The 10915-nt window shown below is 45.0% G+C and overlaps 1 protein-coding gene across 3 annotated transcripts; it reads left to right on the top strand.

The window, feature by feature from the left end:
- The first annotated feature begins 879 nt into the window (after nt 1–879).
- KCTD6 (potassium channel tetramerization domain containing 6) lies at nt 880–10912 on the top strand. 3 transcript variants are annotated; one of them, XM_064274305.1, is made up of 3 exons: nt 880–934; nt 8033–8102; nt 9879–10912. In XM_064274305.1, exons 2-3 carry the CDS (start codon nt 8076–8078, stop codon nt 10563–10565), a joined length of 714 nt encoding a protein of 237 aa, XP_064130375.1. In that variant the 5' UTR covers nt 880–934; nt 8033–8075; the 3' UTR covers nt 10566–10912. The 3 variants fall into 3 exon arrangements, with proteins under 3 accessions (XP_064130375.1, XP_064130376.1, XP_023403342.1); XM_064274306.1 differs by lacking the exon at nt 880–934 and adding an exon at nt 1224–3103; XM_023547574.2 differs by lacking the exon at nt 880–934 and adding an exon at nt 1224–3708.
- The last annotated feature ends 3 nt before the right edge of the window (nt 10913–10915 follow it).

The following is a 10915-nucleotide window of genomic DNA, read 5'->3' as shown; positions in this document are numbered from 1 at the left end:
AGTAAGGGTGGCCTCCCCCTGGAGGTCAGGGCCAGGAGGGGCTCACCACAGATCTGGGCATCCATGTCTTCCTTGGCCACTGCATGTGAAGCAGCGGGCCCTTCCCCTTATTTTTCATCTAAGGCCTCTGATCACACCCCTCCTATCACTTACCATAACTTGTCATGATTTTGCTTACTCTCTGTTTCCTTCAGTCTTGTCTGCATTCTCCCCTCGCTAGGATCCACCTCTGTCTTGGTGGTCGGTCCCCCCTCTAACCCCCAGGTTTTGCACATGGTCCGAAACCAAACCAAACCCGTTGCCGTCGAGTCCTACTCATAGAGACTCTATAGGACAGAGTGGAACTGCCTCATAGAGTATCCAGGGAGCGCCTGGTGGCTTCGAACTGCCGACCTTTTGGTTAGCAGCTGTAGCTCTTCACCACCAGGCCACCATGGCCAGGGGCTTATAAATGTTCACGGAGCGACTGAGGAGAAACAGCCGTGGAGCCACCAAATCTCCGTCAATGGCCGTCCTGAGGATGGGCAGAGCCCCGACTGCCCGCGGGGCGGGGCGGGGCGGGGCGGGGCGGGGCGGGGCGGGGCGGGGCGGGTCCTCTGGGCTATGGGGCGGAGCCATGGGGCTGCGGGGCGGGGCTTTGAGGCTGCGGCGGAGCCGGCCTGACCCAGCCGCCTAGGCCCTGCCCGGCTGAGCAACTCAGGCCCCCGGGTCTCGGGCTTCCCGCGCACTGCCGCCGCTGGGGGGCGCCCGCGCTCGAGGCGGCTCGGCTCGGGAGGCGCCGCCCGCGCCGGGCGGCTAGTGCCGCAACTCCGGGTGCGGGCTCAGTCGTCCCCTCTGCCGCCGCCGCTGCCGCCGCCGGGCGCGGGCTCGCTCGTCCCTGCGCTCGCGCTCTCGGGCCGCCGGCGTCTCCCGGCCCGGCCGCCGCCGCCGCGCAGTGAGTGGGGCGGGCACGGGGCCTGAGGGGCTGGGGCTCGGGAAGGCCGGCTTGAGGGGAAGCCCGCGGGAGCTGCCGGGAGCGGGCTGAGGAGAATCTGGGCGGGGGCGTCCGGAGCCGGGCGATGGCGGGCGGCGCAGAGGGCACCGCGGGGAGCTTGGCCGCGCGCCCCGGGGCCGGCGCGAGCGCACGGAGGGGCTGCCCGCGGCCGAGCGGCCGGGCCTGGGTCTCGGCGGGCCCGGGGTCCCCGCGGTGCTGTGCGGCCCCCACCCGGCCCGGAGCATCGCCCGCCCCACGTCGGGACCGGGGTCGGCTGGGGCTTCGCCTGCGGGGCGGCGGGGACCCGGCGCGTTTGCTCGGGGTGATGGCTTTGCGGGGAGTGGCTATTAGCCGGCGCTTGCCCCACTTTAAGGCGTAGGAGCCCAGGCTTCGGGAATTTTCTGCCCCGGAGACACCCAGGTGTGCCGCTGAGCCCTCTGTGCCCAGATTTGCGGGTCTGGCGTGTTTCAAGGCTTGATGTCACGGGTGACAAATGGCCGTGGTAATCGGGAGCCCCCGAACCGCCCGCCAGGCTGACGGTAGCGGGGTCTGGGTCTGGGGGTAGGACTGGGAAGACGAAGCGTGACAGATCCTATTTGGATATTTCTCTGAAGTTAGGGTTCTGTTCAAGTCTACCGGCTCTAGAACACAGTTTTAGGACTTCGTGATAGAAGAGGTTTGGGGTAGCCTGGTTTGATGAAGAATGTTTGGGGTCACCTAGCCATTCCCATCCCTCCTGGCATGTTCATTTCTTGTGTCACAAATGCATGACACGAATGATTCAGTGATAGGAAAGAAGTTAGGAACAGCATTTAGCGCAGACCTGAGCCCAAGATTGAGACGTTTCCAGATGAGCGAAGGTGTAGAAAGGAAAATAATCTTTTTGTAGTCAGGGTTGGCAGATTGGGGGAATTGGCTCTTTGGTTGAAAACATCAGCCCCAACCACTACTTCAGTTTGTGTAACCCGATGTATATCAAGGATCGAGTGGTCAGCGTGGCCATGGGTGCCGTTCCTCAATTGTGTAAGGTTAGGATTTTCATAAATGACATTTTCAGCGAAGCATTACTAGCGACAGAAATCCTAGGGTGAATCCTTCTCTGCGTCTCTCTCGTGTCTTTTGGATTTTGATATTTGGGGTTTATTTGAATTGGAATGCACACATTATTTCGATCTGGCTTTCCCTCAGAGATAATCCTGAGTCATGCTTTAGAGAAGTTCCTGCCATCATCAGAGCTCAGACGTCTGTCTGGTGGTCTCTGCAGAAGCTGGATCCTCCTCCTTACTGGTGGTTCTCTTTTCTGGACCTCTGGGGAAAAGAAGGACCTAGTGGCGACGGAAAACAGATTAAGAAGCGTTTTCCTCCGTATTTGTTGTTTCCGTGTAAATGCTCTAAGTTACTTGTGTTCACACTCTCTGATTTCTCAATTTACCACAGAAAATTAGTTGATGCTACTGCCACTAGTATTTTTCCACTTGTATAATACTTACCTGTTTACAAGTGCCTTTGTATTAATGATCTCACTTATTTTCTCCATTTCCCTAAAGAAGAAGGTGCGTGTAGACAGTGATTTACCTAGCGTCTCATAATTAGTAATGGGGCACTATTGAAATACAGGTCTCTGCTGGTAAGTCCAGTTCTCTTGCTTCTGTGTTCACCTTGCAGGGTAATGCGGATCCTGATCTGTTGGTTACCTTGTAGGTCAGTTTTTGCCTTTGTGGTTGTGCCTAACATGGTGTAATTCCTTTTAGGAAGTCGATATTATCCTGCTTCTTCATCTCGAAGAAACTTAGAGTAGGGAATTTTATGATTCTGTGACTGGGGTGGCTCAGCTATCTAGTATTAAGGCCACTTTTTTTTTTTATCTAGAGCTGCTTTCTTCTAGACCACAGGGTTGATAGAGGAGAGAGAAAAATGAATTCGTTTTAGAAAAATATCCATTTCTGCAGTGGTATGGCTATGGATAACTTAACACTCTAATCACATTCTCCTTGTGCTTCTGGCTACTCGAGCTGGCCTGTGTGAATGTTAGCCCCAAAGACTCCTTTAGATGTCGCTGAACTAGTTACTATAAAAAGTGTTTCACTTTCAAACTCCCACCTTTCAAGAACAGAGAAACTCAACACAAAGGTAATTGAAGTATGTATAGATGGGAGAGAACTTGTCTTAGTCTTCTATTCTGAATGCCAGACCCGGGAGTTTAATAGAAAGGCTTTGAAAGGACCTCTGGAAACTTGGGAAGGTGGTAGCTAGGAGTTTTTATTATTATTTATTCACATTTGGAGATGTCTGTTGTAAGGAAGAAGTTGTTAACGTAGGAGTAGGACTTTTGCCCTAGGGAATTCTGAGTCTATAGCACAAATGATAAACCCAAAATATTTGTGTTAAATTAGCTGTTCATAACCATAAAGCCGGTCATTGCAATTCTGCAGGGATGAGGAGAATGGCATTTAGGGATTCTTAGGTTATTGTCTAAGTTATCAACATGTTGAATTGTGCATTCTTCAAATTTGCTACTTTATAAATTTTTCAGAATTGCTTTTACACTCTGCACTATGTGTTTTCCTTAATTACCTGCTAACATTTACTCTGTCAGAAGTTCTGTAGTCATAATTAACTTACAAAGTTCAAACTTTCAGTGCCACTTAACGTTCCTGGGGAAAGGCCAGCGGGTCGTTTCCACAGGAATTTTTATTTGCACCGCAGGTCAGAATTGCAGGCACAGATCTTTTCAGGTGAGCTGATTTTTTCAGGGTCAGAAGCCTTTCTTTGAACTTTATAATCCTTTGTGCTTAGTTGCATTCACTGTGTTTTAAAAAGATCTTTAGTAAGGAAAGTCACTATAAAGGAAAATTTTTTTTCATTGTTACCGTCTTAATCTTCATTCCTGGCAAATTTTCAATAGAATTTTCTTTGCCATCACCAAGTAAAACAGGCCCGTTTGATGCCCACTTCAAGATCTTCCGTCTGTTGCCTCTTGTGTTCATTTGACTTCTCATTAAGCCCTCCACTGGAGACTGTGCCAGAAGAGAGAGAAGAGGAAGAGCAAATGAATCATTTTCTAATTGTTAGCAGCTCCGGAAAATGATTTAGTATGAAAGACTGAAGCGGTTCCGGAAACCCTTTTGAATTATGTTCTATTTCACTCATCGGAGCTGTCTGTTGAGCTGTTCCCAATAGTCATCAATTCAGAGACTGGTTACCCAGCTACTGGATAACCAGGAATCTTTCTGCTTTTTTTTTGGTTTGTTTGTTTCTGTAAGTTGAAATACAATTTAAACCAATCAATACTATTTTTTTTCCTTAATGGGTCTTTAGTGAGCAATTTGTTTTTTGTACAGTTTAGTCATTGTTAATAAGTGTATTTTAATATATCTCATACACAAACCTAGGGAGTCTTTTCGGTGTTTTTTAAGAAACATGGACTTATATAGACTCCATAATTGCTTTCCTAAATTATAAAGCTTGAGGTTTCATTACATCTTTTTTCCGGAACCTTGCCTTTTGCTGTGGAGTAGATTTAGGGTCATCATCTATTTTTCTTTTTGTGACTGCTCGAGAAGTTATCTTGTTTTGATTAAGCAGTAGAAAAGAAAAAAAAAAAGGATTAATAGGTCTTGTACAAGAGTTGTAACATTGATGGTGTCTGTTTTTTTTTTTTTTTCCCCTGTCTTTGGTCTTTCATTTCCATTTAACCAATCAGATGTTCATGGGCCGGAGTTCTTTATGTCACTTAATACAAAGGACCACAGCCATCAATCACATTAGTTAGTAGGCTCCTGCCATTTCTTAGCCTTGGGGAAATTTTTATAAACCTATTATGACTACTCACATAGACTGAGTTACTGATAAATTTGTAAATAAATCCCTGCTTTTGGTTTTAGGGTGGATAGGTAGATAGGAAACCCTTGTGGTGTAGTGGTCAAGTGCTACGGCTGCTAACCAAAGGGTCGGCAGTTCGAATCTGCCAGGCACTCCTTGGAAACTCTATGGGGCAGTTCTTCTTTGTCCTATAGGGTTGCAATGAGTTGGAATTGACTCGATGGCACTGGGTTTTTTGTTTTTGGTTTAGGGTGGATAGGTTAATGAGTCGGAATCTACTCGAGGGCATTGGGTTTTTTTTAGGTGTTAATAGATGGCTGTAGGGAATCTAAAGTTGACCCTTTCAACTTCTTGTTTCTTGGATTTTCAGCTTTCAGTTTCTACCCCATGAGGGGACTTACAGAAAGATCTAGTCTAGGAGTCAGAAAACCCAGGTTCTTGTTCAGTTACTTCCAGCTGTGGGGCCTTGAGCAAGTCAGTCTGTTCTATTTCCTAGTAATCCATGCTCATGTTATGCTTACTATAGCAGAGACGTGGGGAAAAAAGCAATGCTGCCCCTGTCCATACTTAAATGGTTTCTTCATTCCAGAATCCTTTCTCAGGTTGTCCGAACTTCTGTTTGGGACTCAACTGAGCGAGCTCTTTCTCCATTTTCTCCTTTGGAATTTTCTTCCTCTTTCCTCCCACAGGCCTCTGCTGCTCCATCTATTGTATGACCCCAAACCCACTGCAGGCGAGTTGACTCTGACTCATAGTGACCCTATAGGACAGAGTCGAACTACCCCATAGGTTTCCAAGGCTATAAATATGGAAACAGACTTCCACATCTTTCTCCTATGAAGTAGCTGTTGACCTTTCAGTTAGTAGCCGAGCGCTTTAACCACTGCGTTCCAGGGCTCCTCTATTAATTGTATAAAAACCAAAAACCAAACCTGTTGCCGTTGAGTTGATTCCAACTCCTAGCGACCCTACAGGACAGAGTAGAACTGCCCCATGGGGTTTCCAGGGAGCGGCTGATGGATTTGGCTGCCGACCTTTTGGTTAGCAGCAGAGCTCTTAACCAGTGCGCCACCGGGGCTCCCTTTCTGTTGTATAGCACTTTTGAATTCTGTACTTCAGTTGTTGCATGTTGTCTTTCTCCGTGGATCGAAAGCTTTGTGAGGGCAAGCATTGTCCCTTCCCTATTTCTGCGCATCCATCTTTCTTCTAGGCTTTTTTTCTCTCTCATAGTTGACCTACGGTAAATGTTGGTTGCATGAATTATTATTGAGGCCATCCAGGATGAATATTTTAGGTGATGGGAGTATGCCAGAGACCAGCATTTTACCCGAACTTTTGAAGGGCTGGCATTTCAAATCACTCAGTCATGGATCTGTTTCGTATCGGTAACTCAATCAGATGCTTGCGAGACAAATGGGTTAAACCTGTTTCTTGGTTCCGTTTACTTCAGACACTGTTTCTGAAGCAGGTCAGAGGACTGACAGGCTGTGGCAACAGCCCTGGATTTGACATTTGTTCCATTTCTCACCCTGTAGCACATAGAAGCCTATCAGTATCCAGTAGCCTGGTGGAGAACAAAAACTGACTCCACACCGTCTGTCTGGTGTGGAGAACAAAAACTGACTCCACACCGTCTGGTCCACGTTTTAGCTTGTTTGCTTTGAAGAATTTGCAAGGTGGAGAAATAGCTGCTGCAGGCTCTGATTTCAGCCCCTGCTGTGCTATGCAAATGTTCTCTACATGCCTGAGTGACCTTTTGAGAAAGAGCCTTTGTGATCTCCTTTAGCCAGGGCCTGTTCTGGGAATTGTGTGCCAGATTCCTCTAAAAGTGGGAAAAGTAGAGCTTTTCAGAGACCATGTTAAAAAAGCAAATGCTTCTCCTGGATGAGTACCGAGAAGTCCGTGTTTCTTACCATCTCTTGCCAGAGCTTTTGAAATTTGCTCTGCAGTTTGCATTGCACGTTGATTTGGGAGATGTAGTGTGTGAGAGGGAACTGACTAAAGCAATTCAGTAGCTGAGAAACTGTTTAAGTGCTTTTGAATTGTCGATAAAAATAAATTCAGACTGGCATCATTAGTACCTGGGTGTTTATCAGCGTCTCCAGGCAGGCTCTCCAGTAAGTGCCAGCCGGCAACTCTCAACCACATCTGCCAGGTTGTTTCTGCCCCAAATTGTGCTCCAGTGGTTTGGCATTTCAAGTGTTTTCTGTTTGTTTTAATTATTGTACAAAGTGAAATACATCGTTATTGAAAGTAGAATTTTTTATGTTACAAAAAATTCTATTTTGATGTATTCCTCCTAGAAAATGATAATGTCGCCTTGGGAGGTTTATGATTTTGAACATCTTTACTGAGATGTTTAGTTTCTATGACTGAAATGCTAATGGAAACATTTCCCTTTCTCTTAAATGACCTTTTTCATATGGACCTTGGCATTATAGGTTTGTACCGGGATAGGATTATAGACTTAATCATAATATTCTCCTATGTTGTTGTACACCGTCGAGTCAATTCCAACTCATAGCAACCCTATAGGACAGAGTAGAACTTGCCCCATAGGGCTACCAAGGAGCGGCTGGTAGATTTCAGCTTTTGACCTTTTGGTCAGCAGCCTGAGCTCTTAACCACTGTGCCACCAGGGCTCCCGTTCTCCCGTACCAAAACCCAACCAAACCCACTGCCGTCGAGTCGATTCCGACTCATAACAACCCTATATATAAAAAAAAAAAAAAAAACCAAACCCAATGCTGTCGAGTCAATTCAGACTTACAGCGACCCTATAGGACAGAGTAGAACTGTCCCATGGAGTTTCCAAGGAGCACCTGGGGGATTTGAACTGCCATCCCTTCGGTTAGCAGCCGTAGCACTTAACCGCTATGCCACCAGGGTTATCCTAAAAATTGTATTTTGAGAGAAAATAGGTAGAATTTGAATGACTGGTTTATTTCCTAGGCGCCTCCTCCTCTTCTGTGCATAGGATGGGTCTTCGTAAAGACTGTCAACTTCTTAGCTAGATGTTCAGGATGGGCTTGAGGTCCTTGTGGTAAGAGTGAAGACCAGGTAGAAAGCCCTGGGGGAAGGCTTTCTTCCCCGGATCTTTGCCCTAGAGAAGGTTTCGGATGAGCAAAGATAAGTGGTTTTCCGGTGTTTGGCTCACTCTGTTGGGTGGAAAAACCTTTCTGCTCTTGTTTTCATGATTACACATGCTATCACATGTCTTTTTTTTTCCTTCTGAAGCTTCCCTGGAACCTGGGCTCCCAGTGACACAGTGCTGGAGCAGATGGATAATGGAGACTGGGGCTATATGGTAAGTCACCCTCACAGATGCATTTTGAAGGCTGGCAAATTATTCTTGTTTATCTTTTTCTCCTTATGTAGTTTCAGATATAGCTAATTCATATGAAAATTATTAATTTGAGTAACCCCACTCGTCTAATTACTTTAGATGTATATTTAAGGTGCTTTTTTTTTTTTCTGGTATACTTACGTAAACTGAATATGAATTCTCCAGGTAGCTTTTTATTTGGAAGGTAGCATGCATTTTTGGTCTTTAAAGTATATTGCTCTTAAAACAATCCTTCGTGGAATAGTGACTGTTGAAAGGGTCAGAATCAACTCGATGGCACACAACAATAACAGAAGGTGAGGGGACAGAGGATGTTTTCTTGTGTTTAGGAAGATTAACAGTTGAGAAGGGGCCTCTTTTCCCACTTGCACTTTTTTCTGTCTGTGTGTTTCCTATCCCTTTGGTAAGAAATATTTTATTTGCCTAGTACCTAAAGCCTGTCTGCCTGTCTCTATTTTTTTTTCCTTAAATATGTATTTTAAAACCTTAAGTATATGTTATTTAAAGACTGCTTCTCAAAATTAAAGGCTAGGTCGCAACACTAAAAGTTTCAAAAGCGAATGTTCTATGAGCTTACAAGATTTGAAAGCTTCCGTTAGCCTTGGGCGTATGATGGTTTTGCAGCTAGGATATAAGTATTCAGATATATTATTTCCATGACAGAGTTATCTAGATTAGGCCTGACAATTTTTTTCCTTTTTTTAATTGTGATAAGTAGATAATAAAACCCTTGCCATTTTAACAGTATTCACGTGTACAGTTAGGTGATGCTAAATGTTTATCACGTCGTTCAACGGTCACCATTAACCGTTCCTGAATTTTTCTATCAGGCCTGACAAATTTTGATTTTAAAATAAATTTTGATTTTCCTCACTTTTTTGAGGGGGAAAAACAAATGTTGAAAGTGGGTGTTTTTCTATTACCAGATCATTTTTATTCTAGCGTATGTTAAATTGAGTTAAAAAAAATGAGTGTATTTTAGCCTTCGTGGTGTAGTGGTTAAGGGCAATGGGTTTGGTTTGGGTTTTTGGTTTTTCCCTTCCTGTAATCTACTGACCTGAAAACTTCTGTCTAGGTACCCATTGCCATCGAGTCGATTCTGACTCATAGCGACCCTATAGGACAGAGTAGAACTGCCCCATAGGGTTTCCAAGGTCGTAAATCTTTATGGAAGCAGACTGCCACATTTTTCTGCAGAGCAGCTGGTAGGTTCAAACTGCTACCTTTCGGTTAGCAAATGAGTGCTTAACTACTGCACCACCAGGGCTCCTTTCTCTTTAGATACTGGGCCTGAAATTAAATGACTCTGGAAGTACATACCTCCTTTCTTTGAGTAAGTCTTTAAAGAATTGGATTTAGCCTTTTTTTTCCCCAAATTGAAAGAGTTGTTCGATCCCGTTGTCTGGGTGGGTTTATCACTGAAGTAAAGCTATTTCATTACTAGCATTATCCAAAAAACCAAATCTGTTGCTGTCGAGTCGATTCCGACTCATAGCGACCCTATAGGACAGAGTAGAACTGCCCCATAGAGTTTCCAAGGAACACCTGGTGGATTCGAACTGCTGACCTTTTGGTTAGCAGCTGTGGTACTTAACTACTACGCCACCAGGATTGCTAAATACATTATAACCTGGAGAAATCTTTTACTTTACTCATTACTATTAATTTTCTTAATTTGTCAAAGTTAGGATTTAAAAAATATTTTCAGATGACTGATCGTTTTTTAAAAAATTTCAGATGACTGACCCAGTCACGTTAAATGTAGGTGGACACTTGTATACAACGTCTCTCACCACATTGACTCGTTATCCAGATTCCATGCTTGGAGCTATGTTTGGGGGGGACTTCCCCACAGCTCGAGACCCTCAAGGCAATTACTTCATCGATCGAGATGGACCTCTTTTCCGATATGTCCTCAACTTCTTAAGAACTTCAGAGTTGACCTTACCCCTGGATTTTAAGGAATTTGATCTGCTTCGAAAGGAAGCAGATTTTTATCAGATTGAGCCCTTGATTCAGTGTCTCAATGACCCTAAGCCTTTGTATCCTATGGATACTTTTGAAGAAGTTGTGGAGTTATCCAGTACCCGGAAGCTTTCGAAGTACTCTAATCCCGTGGCTGTCATCATAACTCAGTTAACCATCACCACCAAGGTCCACTCCTTACTAGAAGGCATCTCAAACTATTTTACCAAGTGGAACAAGCACATGATGGACACCAGAGACTGCCAGGTGTCCTTTACTTTTGGACCCTGTGATTACCACCAGGAAGTTTCTCTCCGAGTGCACCTGATGGAATACATCACAAAGCAAGGTTTCACGATTCGCAACACCCGCGTGCATCACATGAGTGAGCGGGCCAATGAGAACACAGTGGAGCACAATTGGACTTTCTGTAGACTGGCCCGGAAGACAGATGACTGAGCTCCAGCCCTGGGAGAAGCTCCTGGAAACGGACTTTCTAGGAGATGGAAGAGACTGATTTTTTTTTTTTTTTTTTTAGTATTTGTATTTATTTGAAGCATTGAGGACCAGGAAGGAAGTTTTGTGCTTTAGCAGATGCCTCCGTGTTTGGTCCTCCACCCTGAGTATGCATGTACCTGTTCAGTCTCCAGATACCTTTTTTATAAAAAGAAGTATGAAAATCATTATGGTATATAATCTGCCCTTTAACAGAGCTTTTTTTATTACAGTGCTAAAATGATTTCTGATTAAATGGTCCCTAACGCAACTAGAGGGTTAAAAATGGAGCAAGGAAAGGATAAGCAGAGTGC

This window comes from Loxodonta africana, chromosome 22 (assembly GCF_030014295.1).
Source record: "Loxodonta africana isolate mLoxAfr1 chromosome 22, mLoxAfr1.hap2, whole genome shotgun sequence".
Lineage (NCBI taxonomy): Eukaryota > Metazoa > Chordata > Mammalia > Proboscidea > Elephantidae > Loxodonta > Loxodonta africana.
Note: the sequence above shows the minus strand (reverse complement) of the source record. Positions and strands in the feature narration are given on the sequence as shown.